The 23,345-nt window shown below is 39.3% G+C and overlaps 1 protein-coding gene across 1 annotated transcript in view; it reads right to left on the bottom strand.

Moving 5' to 3' along the window:
* The window catches only part of PRTG (protogenin), a 76,624-nt gene that overhangs the window by 19,575 nt on the left and 33,704 nt on the right, over positions 1–23,345 (bottom strand). The window contains exons 4-11 of the mRNA XM_015872803.2: positions 22,632–22,765; positions 22,179–22,316; positions 20,922–21,080; positions 20,184–20,343; positions 19,302–19,549; positions 16,283–16,447; positions 14,713–15,018; positions 13,655–13,843 (exon numbers count right to left, since the gene is read on the bottom strand). Of these exons, the coding sequence (XP_015728289.2) occupies positions 13,655–13,843; positions 14,713–15,018; positions 16,283–16,447; positions 19,302–19,549; positions 20,184–20,343; positions 20,922–21,080; positions 22,179–22,316; positions 22,632–22,765 (1,499 nt within the window). The remainder of the gene's footprint in view (positions 1–13,654; positions 13,844–14,712; positions 15,019–16,282; positions 16,448–19,301; positions 19,550–20,183; positions 20,344–20,921; positions 21,081–22,178; positions 22,317–22,631; positions 22,766–23,345) is intronic.

The following is a 23,345-nucleotide window of genomic DNA, read 5'->3' on the forward strand; positions in this document are numbered from 1 at the left end:
TTGCAAAGGTTTATTTTGGTAGAAACCAGAACATATGACATACATGAATTGATCTAGCTAAATGGTCTGGCTTTCCACAGCTTTGGATGGCTCTCGCTTGTTTGTTTAAAACTGAAAAGGGTTTGTATCCCTTTTGTAGCTCTGCGCTATCCCCTGTGAGGGCCCCAGGACAAACAACACCTCGCACCCCCTTGCAGTAAAAACATCACCTCTCCCTCTGCTCACAATCAGCAATAGCAGCTTTATACAAAAAAGCACGAAGGGAGGAGGGCTGGAGGGGCAGGATGAATTCCCAGCACACAATGTTTGGGCCTTTCAGGGACGGCCAAAGCAACAGAAATATGTAAATGTCTCTAATATGTTTAGAAGAAGTTAAGCAAATCTTAAAATTAGCTCAATTTTCTTATGGGCCGTACAACGTTACTGCTATGCCTGCACAATTTTTGATCAGGCACTGTGCTTCTCTCATGCTTTAGAGTTCTGTTAAATTGCACAAGCAAAAAGCTCTCTTTCAATATTATTGTAACAACACGCTCTAAAACTAGCAGACACCCTTATGTTAACTAGCCTGGCTCACCATTTTCAAAGTGAGCCCTCAAAAGCTAACTTGAAAGCAATACCAGAGGCCTGGACAAACACCTAATTTTGATCTTTTGTGCTCGTCTTTTCTTCTAAGAGACCCTTTCTTTTGTTACTGCCCAGTGGAAAGCACATAGCTCATTGGTCCTGCTTTGAAAGATGAGAGCACTGCCCCTCAGTCCACCCCTCGGAGCACAATCACTTTAATGGAATTATGTAGAGAGGCCATCTCTGGAAGAAGAAAGGGAGGGAGAGGGGGAGGGAAACAGTGTCCGAAAGAGCCAGCAGAGCCTTCAGTATGGCCATTTACCATGCCAGTTATGTCCACCAAGAGTTCACATACTGGTGCAAATAGGATGTGCATACCATACAACAGGTACCCCTACGTACAGTGACCAACCCGTGCATGACAGACACAACAGTTAATGAGGCAAATGTTAGAGAGTTTGAATTTAAAACATTATCATAACCCTGCACTCCTCAAAAAGGGATGTGCTGTAAATAGGGTCCTTTGTTTTTTTTCCCATAAGTAGGAGTCTGAAAAGATGATCTCCCCCAGAGAAGACCAGCCTCTGTGGTTTGCGGATGGGAAGGAAGCACTGACAATTTATGTGGTCTTCATGCTACAAGGAATGCTTCCTGAAAATGCATCCAAACACAATGCAGCAAGCAGTCCAGCAAGTTCGGTTTAACAACTGTTTAGAGACCAAGCACTATAATAAGTTTTCACTGATTGCCTGACATCCAGCATCACCTTACAAGCAACACATTTTTACACAACCACAAAGGCAATCTATTCACAGCACCAAAACTTTCCCCCGAAGCTATGAAATAAATTTTCTTACAGAACCAACATTTTCTGCTGCTCTGTCATGGACTCCCCGTGCCATTTTGACCCTTCTGTGCAGCAAAATGAAAACACTATCTATCATTACTTGCACCACAGTGACTTCCTAGGAGGGGCACAGTTTCATTGCAAAAACATCTGTGGTCGGTCTGGCGATTCATCTCAGATCTCAAGTTTTAGGAGTTGTGCTGCAGCGAGCATGACTGCAAGATGCAGAATTTTCAGGTAGGGTAATTAGGTCTGCAGCTCTCCTCCTTGTGAGGACAGCAAGGAACTACACTAAAACATTCTCCAACTGCTATACGTAAAGCAAGTCAGCCATTGAAAAGAACACAAGCAGTTTGTTAAACAAAACAAGAAAAAAAACCTGAGAAGTCTTACAGTGAATTTGTTAAACTGATGTATTGTAGACTAATAATCTGACAAATGTTTACTGGTTCTAACAAGGCAGCTCGCACACTTCTTTATATCCTGATGCATTAAAGCTGGCTTAAGAAGAAGGATGGCATCAAACTTCCCTCATACATTCCTGTTAATGCAAAGTATTCATTGCATTTTCCAATTACATAGATTAATGAACCAGGGAACCAATGGCATACCTAAAATTACTCGTAAAGAGTTTAACTCAAATGCCTTATCCCAGCAGGTAACTCCATGTGGCATGAGGAAATGGCTCTGCTTCCCTGGCCATGAAATGCACTGCAGCATTTCCCTCCATACATGAACACGTCTGTTACTTTTCCCCCATTATCTTCTTAGCCGCCTCATTTTCTACAGTCTCTCTCACTGGTTGCATATCTTTGACATTTAACAAGGCTATTCATTTTAATTACATTTAGATTATGCTGAACAACCTCCCTAGCGGTTTGGCACAGCAGGGTTATTTTTAGCCTTCACATTTTCATACAGGGACATCTCGATCTTCTAAAACATGCCCTAAAGAAAATTTCCATTTCCTACAGTGTCCTTGGCTTGAGCATGCACTGCTGTTTATATTCAACAGCACAGAGACGTGAGCTATTCATAAGGAGTTTTGTGGGAGGAATTTGCGTGTAAAAATGTATTAAAAGAATATAGTAAGTGACAGCTCATTACCAGGCAATGAAGCCTGATACACCATGTACCTATATTCCTTCCTGAATGACTTCAGCAAGTGCAAATGTACAAATGCTCACCCAGAAGGCCAGGATACTTCGCCTCTCTGTAAGAATTATCCTAACTTTTCATTTCCATGCTGATTTCAGCTAAAAACATATTCCTGTGGCATCTTGTTCTCATGTTGTTCCAGGCCAGGATCTTTTGAGATAATTCACCAGGATTACTAAGTCTGTATTAGCGGCAGCAGCTGTGCAAGTTGATGTTGCTTTTAGTTAAATAGATGTCGAACGGTTTATTTGAAGACTATTTAATTAAGACCAAACCTCTGGAACAGCCTTGAGAGCACCACAGATTGCCCTTGCAAGTGGTGTAGAGGGGGTCATCCTGCTCATGCAGGATGTTTTGAGTTTGGCCCTGATATTTTCAGCAGCTTGAATCCTTCCCTCAAGAGCAATTTTTCTGAGCTGTGTTCTCTTACAAAATGCTGTTTGCTGTCCAAACTGAGAAGCATCTGAACAAAGAATAGCCTAAAAGATTGCAGACCTCCTGAAACTTGTGGAATTCTTTTGCTCTTCTGGCTGACAGTGCAGCCCTACTACTTCTTTATACTCGGTGACATTCTAAGGAGGAAAATAAATAAATAAATAAATATAATGCTTTTTTTCCCCCACTTGGAAATGGATTATAAAATGCTTTGCTGTCAGTACTACTTGCTACATGTAAATACTACCATACTCCAAAGGATGTTCAGCGTAGCACAGAACAGCAACAGCAACGTGGAAAAGTAAACTACATCTTCATAGAATCTGGAACAGAATTTCACAGACTTCCCCTTTTTTCAAGGATGTTTTACATGCTTGAAGTATTTTCCCTAATTTAGGTTAACATGAATTTGGTGTAGCTTATTTTTTTTCCCCAACAAAACCCCTTCTTGTGGGAAGCAATGCTGTTGTCAAAATGTTTGACCACAGACCAGCTGTAATTTAAATCTGTCACCATACCTGCTATATTTTTTAATTAGTTTTGTGAAGAACAAGCATTGAATACTTGTCAAACATTGCATTAACAAGCTGAAAGGTAGCAAGTCAGAGACTGGGATGCTACTCATAAATAAGGTTATTTCAGATATCTTTCCTAACCTTTTCAAGATTGTAATCCAAGCCATCTTATTACTTTGATTGAAAAAGCAAAATGATCTCTGTGCAATTCCTCTGCATTTGAAGTTTATGTAACATGTAGAAAATGGAAAATAGTCCAACTGATTGATTACTTCAGTAAAATAAACTCTAAGCTACTTAACTCTCAGCTAGCTTTCTGCTTTTGTACAATTAAAAGGATTTCCCATCATTAATTCAGTTTTATAAATGCTAAGCTGAGCCTGTGATTCGATGAGCATTTTAAACCAGCATTAGCCAGCACCACTGCTGAAGGAGGGCAGCCTGCCTCCCCTGCCCATTCAGCCACATGTTCCTGCCACCACCTCCCTGGGCTGAGTTATTTCTTATGCATGGCAACTTCCCACTCTGTCCTTGTGCAGCTGCACAAATGGTAACAGAAGCACAGAGGAGCAGCATAGACAGGTACACAAGGAATGTGGGTTTTCAATACTTCAATACTTCCGTGCTCCCAATTGCATTCGGACAGACTCAGAACTAAGTGACTTCCCACTGTGACAAAACAAACCACAGGCAAAACCAAGGTGCTATTCCCAGCTGCAGCCAGCTACCTGAGGTACAGCACAGCCATGGGGAATCTGTTTCATCTTATGCTGCTTGGTGAAATCGTGAACCTCATACACACCCACACAAAACCTCCAATGGATGGAAATAGATGTTATGAATTTATTAGTAAAGGACATTTCCCTCAAGGGGGAGCTGTTATCCAACAGACTAAATGCAAAGCTGGAAATCTGGAAGTACAGCTCAGTCCCGTCACTGATTTCAGGAATATTGTGTCACACTCGTGTTTAAAGCATCAGTACCTGAGCCAACTCCACAAAAATGGCCCTTTTCTTCCTTGTGTTTCAGTGCAAATAACTGGCAGGCAGTGCTACAGCTATGGGCTTTCCAAGGCACATGGCTGTCACCGCTAAGGCTCCAGGACTGATGGAATCTAGAGAAGTTAGAGGCAAGCAAGGAGTAAGGAAGGCAAAGGCCACAAGGCGTGAATGAAGAAAAAGCCTAGCTTAGGCCATAGATTATCATGAAAGTAAAATTTAATACAAAGAAATGCTATAGTAAGCAGTGTATTCCTAGTGGAGAAGTGCTGTGCTAGAACAGAACAGGATGCAAAAAGATATCCCATTTTAATCCTGGCAGTTTTTATATACGCATGCAAACACAGACACACATACAAAGCTAAGCAATAGGGTGTGCCTACCACATCCCTCCCTGCTTCTCAGATATACAAAGGATAAAGTGTGGAACCACTGGGCAAATGGGCACAAGGCTTAGCAGCACAACACTCAGCTGCCTTTCTTCCCCCATATACATCCTCCCATCAGCTCTTCTACTCCTCTTTATTTCCACTTCTGTCAGTTTCCACCGTTCTGGGATCTGGTGTACACAGCCCATTTTCATGATGCATTTTTATACAATAATTTATGTCTGCTCCTCTGCCTGAATACAAATGTGACAGATGCACAAAGACACAGTGTGTGAATAACTGCATGCATGCAACAGGCAGAAAACTCAAGTCTTTATCTGACCTACCAATTTGGATCAATGAGTATTTCCCTGTCACAGCTTCTACAAATACGCAGCAACAAGCATCTCTATTTCATAATATGCAGTTTGATCAAGGTACAATATTCAGCTGTATGAATAACAGAAATACTGCAGAATTGAGTGCAACTGCTGAAATACACTTGAAATACAACAATTATGTCTACTAAGCATTTTTTCCCAGATGCAAAACATCAGTGGTTTGGAAGAGAAGTGTTGCAGCAAAAGCTGCTTCTTCCAACATGAGGCTGTTTTTTCTCCTCTTCCCAAACACTCTCCCTTCATTTGCCACAAAAGTACAACTCAGCTGCCTGAAAAAAACACTGGCTTTTTCACAATTGCATCATCTCTCCCAAAATAGAGTAATGCTTCTACTAGCAATAGTGCCCTCATGGCAAATATCCTCTAGCTACGGTGATTCTCTGGGCAGGAAAGTTATCACACAGCACAGCTCAGTTCCACAAGTGCATTTGTTTATCACTAACAATGAATTCATAAGGAAACTCCATCATTAACACTCCCTTTATCAAAAGCAGTGACACAATCCAAAAAAAAATAATAAAAAAAAAAAATTAAAGGAAAAAGAAAAAAAACACTGGAGAAATTAATGTTAACATTTTGATCACAACGTCTGGATTTTTGTTAAACAAAGGAAGAAAACAATAAAAAACACCGGGGGAAAAAATGAAGAAATGTAACCAGCCCTGTACAGCAAATGTTTTCTTCTGTCCAATCTGAAGTCTCTTTCATGTGCTAATACTGGCATTTTTTTAAACTCTTCCCCTTTGACTTACTCAGACCTTTAAGGACCTCACACATCTAATGGTTCCTCACATTCACCAAGAACAATCAAGAGAGGTCTGGGGGTTGACATGCAGTATGATTAATGGACAATGTTGATTTAATTTCCTATAACAGGAGTTCTCTCTAAGCCTTCTCCAAGGAGCATTTTCTTTGCAATCCAGGACTTAAGTATTTTACTAATGAAGTCCAATAAACAGCAAATTAAATAATGCTGTCTCTCAGAGACAAATCCCTGTGCTTCAGAAAAAGAAACTTTTGCTTAGATTAAAAAAGAAGGTTGTTAAACACCAACGTGCTTCATTTTGGTTTGTCACTGTCTGTTGTGTTTGATTTATTTTTGTTGGTTTCTGTTTGTCTGGTTTTAAGATAGAAACACGAGAAACAATCTGATCATATCTGCCGTTTCTCTTTTTTCCCTTTAAAACTATATTTTCCACTTGTGATAAATTAGTCTTTATTTGCTGATAACTTTTACGAGATAGCTGTTAAAATGCATCATTACAGACTGGCTGTAATATTTGAAGCACTTCAAAAGTAACTGAGGGCTCTTCTGGGGATTTTTCCTTACGTCAGAAACACGGTACGTATTTTCAATGGTGATCAATATGTCCTTCTCATGAAGCAAATATCAACCTTCAGCTCCAGCAAAACAACAAGGAAATGCTACTTGGATACATCCCAACTGTTACTCAATCAACATGACCCAATTTCCCAACTGAATTCCCACACAGGGTTAGCTTTAAACGATGGAATTTCTACCCCAAGAACACAGAACGGCAGAGAGCATTTCCTGCAAGATTTCGGTCACTTCACCATTTTATGTTTAAACACATCCAACAAGACACAGTTTGCTGCACTAGAGGCAGGCAGGTTATCTTAACAGACCATAAATAAACCCCCTTCCAATTTTCAGTGCTCTTCACTGCACCTTTGATTCCACATCTTGAAGCTGCAACACAATTAGTCCAGTGTCCCAAGAGAAAACAACTGCATCCGACCCAGCTCTGGGGGCAGCTGATTAAGAGATAAAAAGCCTTCCCCAAAACTGCCAGAAATTCTCCATGCTACCGGGGTGGGCCCTTGGGACACAACCTCAGACACTGCCTTAGTAAAGCCTCTATCTTGGTGTTTTTAATCTACAAAACTGTTGCAAGGCATCGACCCAGGAAACAATGAAACTTCCTTCACCTACACAACTCCCAGCGTCTCTTCCGAGAGCCAGGCTTAACTGTTCTTAACACTCTATTTTGAAGTACAGTACATTCAGTCTCATTCTGTGCTCTTCCCTTCCCCTGGCCCTCACCTTTAAAGTGCAATTGGTGTGCAAAGTTAACATGGATTACTGCAAAAGTCAAGGCACGGTTAAATAAGAAAGGCAGGACCCTCTCCAAGACAAATGGATTCAAACTGCAGTAGTTCAGGGAGCGCTTTCAAGAAGGTTACATTAAAAAAAAAAAACAGGCAATTTTTCCAGCACAGAATCTACCTCTTTCTGAAAGATCTTAACTAAGAGAGACCTTACTCATCTGCTCACACGGACAAATCTTTCTCTATTTGTTTTAGAACAATGTAATGACTCTGAATTTAACTCACAGAAGCCTGGAGATTCCTCTTACCCAGTGCTTGTCGTGTTTTGTCACAGGTGAGATTTTAATCAACACTAAAACAGCTACTCTGCTAATACAGATACTACAGATTCCAGTATTTGGTGCCTACTAAATTGTCTGCTGGAAGAATCAGTAAACTACTGAGCGGTTTGGTGGTGTAGTTTAAGACTGACAAATACACCAAACATTAATTAAAGCTTTCCATTGCAAACAAACTGTGTGAAAATAACTCTTACTTTCAGAAAAAACAACAATGGCAGATTTACTTAAGATGCCATTTAAAACCAAAAAGAACCAATAAATCAAATCTATTTAACAAAGGTTGTGCTATGAGAAAATATGTGATAATCAAAGTAATCTTTTTATCTGAGAACTAAAATTCAACTGAAAATTCATGATTGCGAGACAAATATGTGATAGAGCACAATGCAAGAGAACTGTAACTACTGAACTACCCAGGAAGGAAGGCACTGCATTTTTACAGATGTGGCACTTGAACTGCACAATGAGTGTGCAGTGTTAGCAGCTGATACTTAACTGGCCTCTCTGGAGTAAAAAACAAGCTGATGTTTATCTAAGATTCCCATTTTGTTGTATGCACGAATGGGAGTCAGAGACACTACTGCTGTAATGGATGCCATGCCGATAAGCTCCAACAAAAGGATGCATGATTAAAGGCAAGCTTCAGTTTTGCTTGGTAAAAATTCAATTTATAACCTGAGTGAACTGATTTTTCATCCAAATAGAGCTGTTTAGTATTTTAATTTCACAAGGGAGGGACAAACCTGAGGAATTGGGTCAGTCTGCAAATCAGTTTGTCCAGTCTCCTATCTCAGCACATTTGCACTATCCAACCACCTGACATTCCCCACTCTCTTGCCCTGATCCACATCAAGCTGCACAATGGACCAACAACTGCTTACCAAAAAACACAGCACAGAACAAAGATTCCATTCCTTCCCTGCTCCTGCCACCTAGCCAAAGTTCTGTGCATTCAGCGACAATAAATCTGAATCTGGAAAGAAATGCCACCAATATGTCCAGAGGAATTGCCAGCTCTGTCCTACACTTGAAACAAAACATAATGTACCAACTTGCAAACTCCAACCACAGAACTGGAAAAAAAAATCTGATCTCCGTGTCCGCTTACAGCCTGTACCACGCAGTATGGCTCTATAAAAAAGGGACCAAATCTTACCAAAGCAGCACTTGATTTGATAATTTACAAGTTAAAAGAAAAGATGCAATGTAGCAAAGCCCCCCCCTCGCCTTTTCTAATCGTAAGAGGTTTGCCTCCTTCCCTTATAAATTCAGGGAAAGAAAACAAGGAAAACGTGATATGCAGATATGCCATGTCTGCATTTAGAAGACAGGCTCATATATGGTGGTGACAGGTCTATCCTTTATGATTATTAAGCAAGGAATGTGTCGCTCTCCTTTACCAACATGTAGTAGAAGCACGCCATCACAGCAGGCCTAGCCCAAAGTATGGGATCGTTAAATACAAATATACATAAAACGCCGTGTCTGCAAAAGACTAAGAGGTCACAGCTGGGAAAAGGCAGCTTTTAAACATGTCCAGTCTACTTCTAGAGCTTTTGCTTTTATCCCTGTGCAATTTGGCCAGTTCCTCCTCCCCTTGCTTAGCAAATCCCTCATGTTTTAACTGATAAGTAGTGGTAGCAAGCCTGTTACATACAATCAGGAGAACTGACAGATAAGAGGTTTAGTTTAAGGATGTAATCAGCATGAGTAAACACTCAACTGACCCAGCTGTAAACAGTGGTAATAAATGATAATATTTGTCCTGGTCACCCACTGAGCTATTAGACACTTTTCACAATACAGCAGTGTAAATATATCGGTTCCAGCATATACAGCACATGGTACCATCATCCAGTTATACGAGCAAAAAAACCCATAGTAGTTGTACTTTATTAAGAACTATTGTCATCCCTGATCTTTATTTATCCTTTTTTTTTAAAGGCAGCTATAGCTTGTTTAAATCAAAACTTCACAGTGAATGTCTGACTCAACATAAAGTAGTTCAAGCAAAAATATGGGAGTCCTGCAATACTGGTTTCTACTTCATCAACTAGAATTTGGAAATAGTTAAGTGTGAAACAAGAAATGAAAACTAATAAAAGAATAAAAATAAAAAGCATACGGAGTGAGAGGAGTTGCTTTGCTCCTTTCCCATTATTTCATTACCCTGTTCGAACGCCTGGTTCCTTGAAATTCACCTGTGAATCTCAAGCTGAATTTTCATAGTGACTCATAACCAGACAACAACATCAATTCTCACATACGCAGTTTCGGATGGCCCACAATTTTCAGATACAAATATGCAAGACTACATTTTGTCAACAACAAAACCCAGGATGGAACTGAAATTACAGCCTCAGCTATTAGAAATAACTACCTGGACACGCTGATGGTCACACTTCGAAACTGAAAAATAAAAGAATGTGCTCATACAGCATTTCTCCTCAATATTACAACATTTGTAGTTCTTAACAAGAAAGATGGCAATAAAGCTAGGATTTACACTTTCTTGCACATACGACTGCAATAGGATGCAAAACAAACCACTATGTCACATCTGACCATTATATCAACTGCTTTATGAAACTTCCTAAGTGCTTTTATGAAATTATTTGAAGAGGCACTTGAATGACACACATCTGACAGCTTTATGGGGGAAATTCCTCACGCTTTCTTTTTTTATAACCCTTTATTCCATTTTTATAGATTGTAGAATCACCTTGTCTTTGCTGCTCTAGGCTGAAGCTTAGCTATAATCATGGCAATAAAGTGATATACATAGATCCAGGTGAAATTAAACAACTGAAGGCCAAGCAAGTCTCTGGAGGAATGCTAAGCATGATGGGTAGCTGTCTAATTCTGCAGCACAAGGCTCTTCTGTGAGCAGAGACCATGCAGGATCACAAAACACATCTTTGTATCCTTTAGATGTTGACAAAATCCTCACAAAGCACTACGACATTTTGTCCAGCTGAGGAAGGACGTGCATTTTCTCCCATTTCTCCACTCTGCAGTGACAAAGGTAGGCCTTGAAGTTTCCACAGAAGAATGGAATTTTTGCTGATGAAGATCAAACATTCCAATAACACCAAGTGTATTAGATAAATAAGGCTGACAGAACCTAAGTATATTCTCCAAAAGAACTGGATTGAGTAGGAGGAAGCCACTAGTTATAATAAAACTGGAGTATCAGAAGCAGCAGCAAGGGATTGCTATATCCCTCATGTCAAGCAGCTTTAGATAACCCCAAGAAGCTTCTCCCAGAGAGAAGGCCTGCAGTCTCCACACTCCTCTTAAGAATAAACAAACAATTATTACTGTAATATCTATATATATGCATATGTATGCATGCACACACACACAAATATAAAAGCTCAATTTCATGCTTAACAAACCACCAGCAGGCTCTGTCCATCCCCTGCAACCTGATAGCAACTGGCCCTGGGGAGCCAGCAGCACTCAGGTCTGCAGCCCTAGCACAGGACAGCACTTCACAGGCTCTCCTGGGGAGGGGCCATGCCCAGGGAAAGGGCAAGCTGAGTGTGCTCTCATGCTCAAGGTGTTTTCACTGAAGCTAACAGACCAGTTTTTCCAACCCCTAAGGTGTTTCGGGCTGAAAACGGTTAGTTAGCGTGATATCATCTTGTGTGCAACAGAAACAAGAGCACCTAAGGTGTACACATCCCTGCCACAACCTGATTGCCTCAGGGTTTTGTGAGCATTTAGTGAGATCCCATATGAGCCTTGTCACCTAAGTGCAACTTTCCGAAATCCTCACAGTAAGTGTCATCCACGCAAGATGCTACAGCTTCCAGACAGCAACTACAGAGAGATGAATTTGCAGAGTGAATTCTTCCTTTCCTCTCTCTTTCCAAGCATAGAAGGCATTAATGGCACAAGAATGTCTTGCATTTCCCCCATCATCATTCACTTAATTAGTAAAAAACACTGCTGTTACTAGCATGGTAATAACTAATTAATTTGTCCTTCTAATTTAATTAAAGTTCAGAAGGGGGAGAACTCCAGGCAGCTTTAAGAACAATGAACTTGTGTTACAGCATCACAGTGGGTTGTGCCTTCTTGAATCTTCTAAGAGAGAAGCTAACTTTGATTTTAATCTGTCTAGATATAGCTGGTGGGATGAGATTCCAGTCAGCAGTAACACTTACCTATGAAGAGTTCCTAGTTCCAGCAAACCATATAAGCCTAAAGTGGGTTTGTCAGAGCCACTGTTCTTCTCATGCTGGTTCTACCCTCCTAATGATCACAAGAGGTGACTTTAAAGACCAAATAATTCCGACACCCCTGCAATAGGCAGGTTGCCACACATTAGATCAGGCTGCCCACAGCCCCATCCAACCTAGCCTTGAATGTCTCCAGGGATGGGGCATTTCTCAAGGCAGCCTGTGCCAGCACCTCTTCACCTACTTAGTAAATAATTTCTTCCTGACATCTAATCTTAATCTTAATTCTTAATTCTAATCTTAATTCTTGTAGTTTAAAATGGTTCCCCTTTGTGCTATCACTATCAGACCGTGTAAAAAGTCATCTTTTTTTTTTTTTTTTAAAGCTTCTTTTAAGGACTGAAAGGCTACAAAACAGTCTCCCCAGAGCCTTCTCTTCCTCAAGCTGGAAGTAAAAAGTCAAAACTTTCTAGAGCAGGAGTAAGCAAAGGAGGAATTAAAAATAGTGTGAAAAAATGAATGGTATGCACTCAAGGGTATGTTCCTGTAGCAAATGCAAGTGATAATGGAATTTTACACTAGACTAGGAAATGGCTCACTGATGAAAAATAAATGCCAAGACCTTTAACACAAAGAAATGTCTATGTGAAACTGTGAATATTTATTTTGAGAAAGGCAGCCCTGACTCTGATCAGATCATTTAATTCTATTTACCTAGAGACTATCACGCTAAATAAGCCAGTTAAAAAATAGACAGAAGTAACCAGGTAGACTTACACTAGAGTAGGAGAGATTAGTTCTCAGAATGTAAGGTTAAAAGAAACAACAAATTAAAATATATAGCATCATATTCATATTGCTATATATAACGTTCAATCATTGAAACCCATTTTACATGGCCAATGCTGCCTTCTGCTTTATCAGCATTGTCCTTCTGTCGAGGGTCCAGTAGCCATTTGCAAGTCATTTAACCGTAATTCACCAACGTTACCAATAATAAATGCAATCAACAGTGTTTACAGTGTCATCGCTAACATTTCCTATGTTAAGAGATGATGAATTTTGACATTCTAATGCACTTCAGTTGCCACAATGTGAACTGTCTTCCCTGAACACAGATTTTGTACAACTGATTACAATGTATATCAACATCTGCAAAATATTCCAAGGAGAGACTTACTGTTACACTCCACATCTCAGTAGAACTCTACCTGCAATTTACTAACTAAGCAAAAGAAAAGTGGAAGTTCTACCTCCCAAAACTCATTTTGTTTTTGTTTTGTCCTCTGTCTGCATCCTTACTGGAAAGAAAACCCAATAAAAAGCACACATGATACATTTTAAACATAATTCTGCAAAGCAGTATAGCCATGACAAAGGCTACAAATAACAGAACACAACCTAGAAACACTAGAAAAAAAATCTTTGGTACCAAGCATGAACATCCAAATGCTAAAATATCAAGTGTTAAACAGAGTACTAAAAAGATGGGTATTTACTATCAGTTCTGTGTTTTGTGGTATGCAGCTGGGTGCCCTTCTAACTTATACAAGATGAAAAAGATCTAAGTGCTGAACAACAGATATTTAGGGATACAGATAGGATTACTTATCAGCAGTATAAATCTAGTTTAAATAGCTTATTGCTAGGAATATAGATGGCCAAAACTAATGGAGTAGCCTTGTCAGTCAGAAGATTTAAGATCCCTAAGATGTCCTTTGATTTTATTGCCTTCCACAACAGTTAAGAAATACGTTCTGTACTTACCTAAACCACTGACAGTATACTCAAGATCACTGGCATCCAACAAAATCGGTCCATTTTCCTGCTGTCCTTCTTCCTTGTAATACAACTTGTACCCTTGAATAGCTGCAGTGTCATCAGAGTCCTGCTGCCACTGTACTGTAATGGTCGTACAATTTATTGGTTCCAAACGCAGCTCAGGAGACTTCGGTGCTGATTTCAGATAAAGATACATAATGTTATTCTATTCAATAATAACAAAACCTTATGCTGAAATCAGAATGGCCATCACTCAAAGATTCACTCAAGATTTTGATTCCAGCTCACTTACATACTCACCTACTTACTTCCTGTTTAGGATGTCTGATTCCCTGTAGCTAATCTAAAAGCACAATTTCAGGGAAATTAGGAAACAGACATTTTTTAATTCAGCATCTCAAAAGAAAACTGAAATAAAATCCATGTAAGATTTTTTAAAGTATTTTCAATTCCTTTTTTTTCCAAAGAAAATGAGGATAATCCAAAATCTATAAAATGATCTCCAGCTCTACAATAAGCCAGCGTAAATGTAAATAGCAAGAATATCATACTTCATCAAGAGCTAATACCTACACTCAAAACTTAGTGTTTGTAGAGTAGACAGTGTCAGCTCAGCTCCCCTGTGCACCCACACAGGCTGCCAATGTGAAATGTCCTGATATGAAGAAGTTTTACTGAACTGCTACATTTTTGGGGTTTGCTTGTTTTTTATTAAAATCATGTGGAACAGAAGAAAACCAAGTTATCACTGCAAACAAAGCTAAATGCTAAAACATTTTAATTCAAGTTTCCTATTACCATATCAAACACAAACAGCATCAGCCTGTGACAACTTCTGACCCTGACACTAAAATCATAAGCTTGTGTAGATTATGCACTAAATCACAGTTAGAACGCTATTCCCCTATATCACTGGGATAAGAACACATACTGGGAAAACTCATTTCACATCATTGTGCTACCTATCAGAAAAACATGCACCCTTCAGATGAAGCCCACAGTTGGCCCCATCTCCAGACAGTGAGTAACATAAGCATTATTACCTTTCACACTTGTAGCTTTTGGAGTTCGGTGGGAGGTCCACAAAGATGCCTCTCCCCAGCCAACCCTCGTTGCAGCAGTAATACGAACCAAGTAAACACTGTCAGGCCGCAGCCCTTCAAGGAGGTACTCATCTGAAGTCCCTGGAAGCTCCAAGACTTGGATTTTGCTATCTGTGCTGAGGCGGAAAGACAGACGATACAGTACCACCTGGCCTCTCCTGTATTTTGCAGGAATTGGCAGCCAAGAGATAAGAATATCTGTAGGACTCCGGCTTGTCAAACTAATTTCAGGAGCTCTCAAGGGAACTGAAAAGGAAAACAACAAAAGTTTTTGAGCTCCAGAAAAAGAAAGATGTGAAATTATCATCTGATACCTTAACCCAAGGTGAGGTACACGTAATAAGCAGTTTTGTAGATTCTTGTTTATTTTAAGAATAGCTGGACACTGCTCATGCTTCTCAACCTTCTGCATACAATATGAACTTAAGCTCCTTTCTGTGAAGACCTCAACATTTTCTTCTCTTACTGCTGCCAGCAGGAACTGATGGCAGTCAACACGTTACAGTTCTGTCAAAGTGACTGTCAACGTTACATGCAGCAGCTGAAACTTGGAGTCTAAACAACACCCAGTAGTGCTCAGAACTCTGTGTGTGCTTCCTTCCACCAACCATGTTATGAGGGTAGTAACTTCTGGCTACATGCTGTGCATGCTAACCAGCAGGTAGCTAATCATCACACAGCTTGCTCATCACCCCCCTGCCTCCGAGCAGGATGGGGAAGAGAATTAGGAAAAAAAAAGAAGTAGAACATGTGGGTGGAGATAAAACTATTTACTAAGACAGAGAGAAGGAAAAGGATAATAGTCATTACTAGAATATATATAAATGTATATATAAATGTATATAATTTGTGATGCACAAGCAATTGATCACCACTCCCTGCCTAGCTAGCAGCAGAAGAGAGCTAGATAAATCTTTAACATTTCTTCCACATGATGTCATATGGTATGGACTATCCCTTTGTTCAGTTTAAGATAGCTGTCCTAATTCTGTTCCCTCCCAGCTCCTTGGGCCTTTGAGAACTGACTTCATAGAATCATAGAATGGCTGGGGTTGGAAGGGACGTCAAAGACCATCTAATTCCAACCCCCTGATGTGGGTAGGATTGACAACCACTAGATCACACTGCTCAGGAACTCATCAAGCCTGGCCTTGAACGCCTACAGGGATGGGGTTCCGAGCAACAATAAAGTCACAGTAAGTCACAGAGATGAAATCCTAGGCTTCCAACAAATCCTCAGCACCGAGGAAGATTTGAGAAGATTCCTTACCTGATCTAATGAAATATCTTACAGTGTAAATAGAAGATGTCATGTAATATACAGTGCTGCTCTATCAGAATGTTATTTTATTCCCATCGCTTTTGTTAGCTGAGCCAATCTTATATGACTGGTATCCAGAAGTCTCACTGATGTCATTGGATCCTTGAAGCCTATTAGTACTTGATTGCACATCTCTATTCAGTGTGAAATAAAGGCTCACATAAGAATAGTGGTGTTTATCTGCCTTACCATCTTCAAGGGTGTGCTGAGTCACATGATCTGACATTTGACTGGCTCCCAGAGGCATGTAAGCTACAATATAGAAGGTATAGTTGCTGGCTGGTTCCAAATCATCAATAATGTAATGAGTTGTATCATTTCCAATGACCACTTGGTACTCTTCATTATTTAAACCTGGCATAAAACAAAGGTTAAACGAACAAAAATTCCAGGTAATCTCTAAACATTGCAGTATCTGGCTGTGAGATCTTACAAGCTTATTTTGTTTTCTTATCCAGCCTACCTCTATTTTGTCAGCCTACTAAGTTGAGTTCATTTATGTGCAGAAGTAACTGTGTCTTACTGTGATGTAGATAATGGCGTTGCAGGATTTTCCCTGAATCAGGAACACTGAATGCAACTCTAAACCCCTTTTTAAATTAGTCACAACAAACTGCACCCAATATACAGTAACACAACAGACAAGCTCTAATAGCCTTATAATTCAGAGCAAACTTCTAAATCTATTTGTTTAGAGTCAGGAGGCTTTTTCAAAACCTATTTACAGAGCCTTAGTATGGCAGCCTGGGAGGAATGCAAAGGCTCTACTCCATCAAAACAAAACCAAACAAAAATAACCCAAACATAAAACCCTCCACCTCCCAAATAACACAAAACAAAGAAATTATTCAGCAGAAGGATCTCATTTTAGCCCTGCAAATTCTAGTACAGCTGATTGACACTTTTTTTTTCTTTAATTTGGAGTAAAGCCAATAGGAACAGCCCAGAATGAGCTTCAAAAGTATTTTGCTCCTTAATGAGTTGCTAATAAAAAAAAAAAAGAGCGAGAGAAAAAGAGACAGGAATAAAAAGAAAAAATTCTCAGCAATTCTCATTAAAATATGCATAGCAATGCAAGCAGCAGCCCTTGTCTTTGTTGGGCTTTATTCCTATAGAGGAAGGCTATAAAGTGGAATAAGTGTGGTGAAAGCTGCTGTGTTAAGGAACAATTCACACCAAATGCATGTCAACTTAATCAAAACTCTGTAAGAGCCAGCTCCTCCTCTTCACAACTGAATTTATAAACAAAACGAAAGGCAAATTCCAGCATTAAGTTTTCCCACATTTATGAATTAACTTGATAGCATTTTAATTAGACAAGATTACAAGCATCTCACAACAGACTAGTTAATGGCTTGTTAATTAGGAATTGCAAGGCACGATTTCTGACCTGCTAAACAAGATCCTTGAGCTCAAATTAAAAGGACTTGTTCTCTCATTGAATGGATTGCTAGGCCTCATGCAGAGGCCCTAATGAAACAGCCATAATAGGGAACAAGGCTTGCCTTCCACCACAATCACTGTTCCCTTTGTGCCTCTTCTGAATTACTAACAAGGAATTAACACACTCCAACATGCACGCTCATCAGACCCTTATTCTTCTTGCCACTATGACCCCGATTTGAATGTAAAATATTCTGCTTCAAAAATAACAAAAATTAAAACATAAAATAAAATAAAAACACCACCTGTTAGTTTCTGCAACTAACTTCAGTAAAACTTTTTTTTTTTTCCTTTTAATTCAAATAGGGAAGAGGATCTGAACCTGAAAGTCTCTGATGTGGGCAACGTCCACTGAAAGATCTACAGACTACCATATAGAGAGTAACCATTTTCAGGTGAGTGCAGTTTCAGGAGCCCTTGAGATCAAATGTTTTTTCTACAATACAATTTAAAAATAAAATAAAAAAAGGAAAAAAAAGACAAATACATTTTTATGTCCTGATGTCACAAAATTGTCTTGAATGATGAGAAAATGGGTATTAGGGAAAGAAAGTTCAAGTAATTGGTGTTGCTGGGGTGTTTGGTTGTTTTTTTTTTCCTGTGTGTTTTGGTTTGATTTTGGATTTTTCTGTTTGTCTGGTTTTGTGTTATTGTTTGGTTTTTAAACTAAGCCAAGCTACACTCTCATTTCACAACATAACATACATGCAACATTCCTTGTACAAGCAGGCAAATGAAGCAGAGACTGCAAAAGACTTTTGCAGAGTACAAATTTCAGAAGATACCTCATTTTCACTACAGTGAAAGAGAACTTCCTGCACAAATGCAGGCTTCCCTAAGGACAATTTCCCAGCTTTCTTTGAAGTTACCCAGTGTATGCTCTCTACACTGGCACCGGACATACAATTACCCAGATAGCTTATCTAGCGTGACTTTATTCATATTAGCTTTGAGTGGGGGTTGTGAGCACAATACCTCAGTGACTGAAAGTGTAGGGGGTAATTTCCCGCACCTCTTGTCCTCATTATCTTTTAAAACTCTTTCCTTCCTTCCTTCAGACAAAATTCTCTTGTGTCCTAAAAAATCCCACTTGCAAAAGCAAAGGCAGCTATTTCTGCATGAGTATTAGAGTAATTAAGCTGTCCTTCCTGTCCTCTGCTTAGCAGATGTCAGGCTGGTATTCCATACAGAGCTGAGCATCTGCAGTCTTGTCCTTGAATAAATGAGTTACTGAATAGAAATGGGAAAAGAAATTAGTCTTCCAAGAAAACAGAGCTCCGTAACAGCATAAACATTAGTTTAAGCCACACACCAAAGAAATTGTCAGGTCCTTTGGCAGTTTAATGAAAAATACCTTGCTTATGAAAAATATCTGTTTTCTATCACCATAAAGATTTCCTTAACTTAAAGCAATTACATCACACTAAGTGATTAAAAACGTCCTGTTCCCAAATTTTCTTTTAATTTACCCATTCCCTTTTAAATAGCTATTTCTATAACATTTAAGAGGCCATAGCAAACCATTCATGGCTATTTCCATATAATTTAAAGATTTTAATACATTTTTCTCATTGTAGGAAAGAAAACCTTCTTGTTAAGTTAGTATTCTAAGAGATGATAGCTGAAGCCAATAATGCACCAATTGTTTTATTCTAAAACATACGAAAGCCTGTAAAGTCACAAGAATTTGGTGATCCAGACATAGCAGCCGAATCCTGGGAAGAATTGCTACACTTTACATTACACTTTAAATCAGAATGCTTACCTTCTGCTTTCATGTAATGCACAGAGTATGCAATCACTTTGTCTGAATTATAGAGCGGCCTCTCCCATGCTAGCAGGATTGCTGAGCTTGACATCGTTTCAGCATGGACGTTATAAGGTGCGCTGGGTCTGTCTTCTGACATAACTACAGTAAGCCTGGCCCTGGAGAGTACAGATCCCTGACTGTTCTCAGCCATGCACTGATAAATGGCATCATCTTCAGGAATGATTTGGTTAATCACCAATTTACTGAATCCAAAAAGAAGACAAAAGGAAAAAAGAAAAACAAAAAACAACTTAGCTCCATATAATGCAACATCAGTTATATTTGCCTCATGAGTTTAAATAACTCACACTTCACAAACTTTTTAATTAGAAATGGACATGCTGTTGTGAAATTCCACAACCTGAAGCATAAACCAAAACCTCCCATGTCAGTAGGACATTCATTTTTATTGCTGCAAAGCCAAGGACGGTGAGAACAAATACAAAGGTCTATTCCTCCCTGCAAAAAGAACCACCTTAAGATTGTCATTTCTTAACATACTTTAATATGAGCTGTTCACTCTACAGAAGGACTGATATGGGCCTGAAACAACTGGAAAGATTCAGGTCTCTACTACAGTACAGTAGATCCAGAGTAAAATCAGTTCAGTTTCGCTCTAGTAAGACAGAGATCATAAAATCTTCACTGATTATTTTGGGTATTGACTAATCTGTGTTTCTTCTGCCTGGGAAGTGTTCATAATGCTACATTCAATGCCCAAGTTACATTTATTTAGTTATATCTTGTTTGGCTATATTCAGTTAGTGATACCTCAACCTTCAGTAAGGGTCTGTCTCCTTTACAAGCACAGCTCTCATACAGCAATTGTAATCTTACCTGTTGTACATTTTAATTCTACCATTGGAGTGTATTCTCCTTCCATTTTTCAACCATGAAATTTTGGGGGCAGGAATTCCTTCTGCTTGACAGGCAAAACGAGCAGTACCAGCTCTAGGCCTTGTTAAACTCTCCGGCCATTCCACAAATGAAGGAGGAGCTACAGGTAAGTAACAAGCAAAAACCAAGCTTGCATAAGTGTCAGGACACTCAAATTAAGAAAGAATTTTCCTACACACAAACCTCTCTCCTTAGGCTGCTTAAACACACATACACCCATGCAGAAAGCACATTTCATATAGACAAAGAACATTTGTTTAAAAACACATAACTTCTGCACAAAAAGCAACACTGCTACACATTCTGGTTTATGCATTTGTGAAGGGAAACAGCAAATTAAACTCCAGCCTACAAAACATCATTAATGACATTTACGGGTATATTACATATTTTTACTTTGTCACTGGATTCTGTATAGAAAGTCAGTCTTCCCAACATAGTATTTGCACCCTGCTGCCTCTAAGTATAAATGAACTGCTAGTTTGTAACTCAAACATTCAGTATCTGACATTTCTCATCTCTCTGAGAAAAGAAGATTGCCACAGTTCTATTTAACATTAGCAAGCTGCTATAACCCTAGGAGCATTTATATTTGAGACAAAAATTCAACCCGATATACAGCACAGATCAAGACAAAAGCAAGATGCTTAAACATGGTAGAAGTCAAAAGAGGCTCACCCAGCACAGTGAGAGTTGCCATTGCTACTGTGAAGTTTCGTGTGCCTGGAATAGTGGCTCGACAGACATACACGCCTGCATGCTGCACCTTCACATCAGAGATCATGAGGTTCCCATTTCCAAGGACACGGGTATTGAAGACATCAATGGACTTATGGTCTGTGTGAGACAGTGGGAGAAGTACGGTTATTAGGTTATCCAGTGTACTTAAATAATCTACTTAAAGAAAGTAGATGCCTAGATGGCCATGGCATGGGTTAGAGTCTAAAGGTAAAAAAAAAAAAAGCAAAGTGAAATCACAAATGAGTTTTCAGAGATTTCTATCTTGCATTTGCTTTGCTCTTAACTCTATGTGTCTGACTATTTGGACAGTTAGGTTACACTACTTAATAAGTCATTTATAACTGACATTTCCCATCACAGATGAAAACTAGAGCTATTTTTCCAGTTAGTCTCCCTAGTTGTCTTGCACAAAGATACAGCTTATTACTACCAATGTCCACATCATCTTTACAATCAGGGATCACCCACCTGGAACAAAATGAACTTATTTGGTTACCATATGTTTTCTTTTATTCTTTTTCCTATGAAAAACCCCTTTGGCTGTTATGTAATTATTTTCTCATTTGTTTGCCTAGAAGAGCTACAGAATCAGTCCACGGGTATAGTCCGGACTTTTACATTTAGGTACATGTCAGGAGAATCTGAGGCAGTTTTCAAAGAAAACATGACACAGTGATGACTGCTATTCATTTTATTATCATACTCCCTCTCTTCCTTTCCCTTTCCAGTCAGGTTATTCAGGATCTGACTATAGCTATTCAGAGTCTAAACTGCCCACTCATACAAGTCTTAAATCCTGCTCACATACTGCTTCTAAGAATAGGTAGAGAAACACTTACAGGATTGTTTTGTGGGATGTAGCCACTCCAATCTTCACAAACCCAACCATGATTCTGTTCTGATTGACAGAGCCCTGGAGGTCACCACCCCACCAGGCACCTTGTCGATTATGCTCTGCGGGCAATGCAGGACTGACAACAGAAGCAGCTGAGTCCTTGGAAAACCTCAGGGGTCTCATCAGCAGTACGGAAGTACACAAGTAAAAGTGTTTCACTCACCCTACCCCAAACTGCTAATGGTTGCCGACCTACTACACAACACCTCAGAACAGGAACCAGCTGCTGAAATCCTCCCTTTCCAATTTCATTTTCCCTCCAGAAGCTCAAGGCTGTACACTATAACTTTAAGACCTACCTAACCGGCTCCATGAGATGATTGGCTTTGGATTCCCTGTGGCTACACACTCCAGTACGACAGTTTGATGAAGAGATGCTGTAACGTTTTGAGGACCAGCTATTATTGCTGGTTTGTGAAAAGGCTTTAAGTCTGAAGCTTTGGAGAAAGACAGAAATAATAATAATTTAAAAAAAAGAACAGAGAAAGTGAACATAATTAAAGAAAAAATAAACCATTTATGAATAAAAATATGACAATCTTTAAAAATGATGCCTAGAATTAAATTTACACTAAATCCTTTCCTTAGTAATTGTACACTGAACAACATTTCAGCCACGAGATCTGAGCAAGTAGAATTATTATTTTGGAGAGTGTTTCAGAGGTAATTACAGCTCCTTAATGCATCTAAGTGTTTTTGCTATATGATTAAGAGGGCAATATTGCTGTGTTAAAATCTCACATGCTGAGTACCTGGAATAACATTCAGTGTTGCTTCAGCGCTCTTACGCCTACTGGTTATTGTTGTGGCAACACATCGATAATTTCCTGCGTCCTTCTGTTCAACACCATAGATCTGAAGAACTCCTGTGGGCAGCGCAGTTATCCTGTAACACAAAAAAAAAGAAATGTAGGTAAATGTTCCACCAGTGAACAGCATCATGGAAAGGAATATTTTATAAATAGCCACTGCTATACTGACTTGGGAACAGCAGGTTGGAGACTCAGAAGCATCTGAGTCTCCATGACTCCAGTCACCATACATGACTCACCTCCCTGCACTTCTGAACTACAGGTGAGATTTGCCCACTAATGCCAGCACAAAAGCAGTGGAACCTGTATACTTTTAACTAGCAGATTGTTCTCAATTCCAAGAAGCAAACATCCCAGTCTTCTTTAGGCATATCCCACATCTATATTACTCAGGTTGGTCAGTTTTCTTGGCAATAGTTTCTGTTAAAGAGGTACTTTAGGGCATGCAATTTTCAATAAATCCACCTATACTTTTGATAATTATTATAGGGTTTTTTGTACCTTCTTTTACCTTCTTTTGCATGCCAGTTGCATGTTCAACAAAAGTTAAGTACCAAGAAGAATGGAAGTTGGTTCAGTTAATGCGGTATGGACAGAGAAAATAGCTAGAATAAATGGGCTGTACACTTCACACTAATCAACTCAAGAGAGAAT

The sequence above is a fragment of the Coturnix japonica genome, chromosome 14 (assembly GCF_054131305.1).
Source record: "Coturnix japonica strain WE chromosome 14, WE-NBRP24, whole genome shotgun sequence".
Taxonomy (NCBI): domain Eukaryota; kingdom Metazoa; phylum Chordata; class Aves; order Galliformes; family Phasianidae; genus Coturnix; species Coturnix japonica.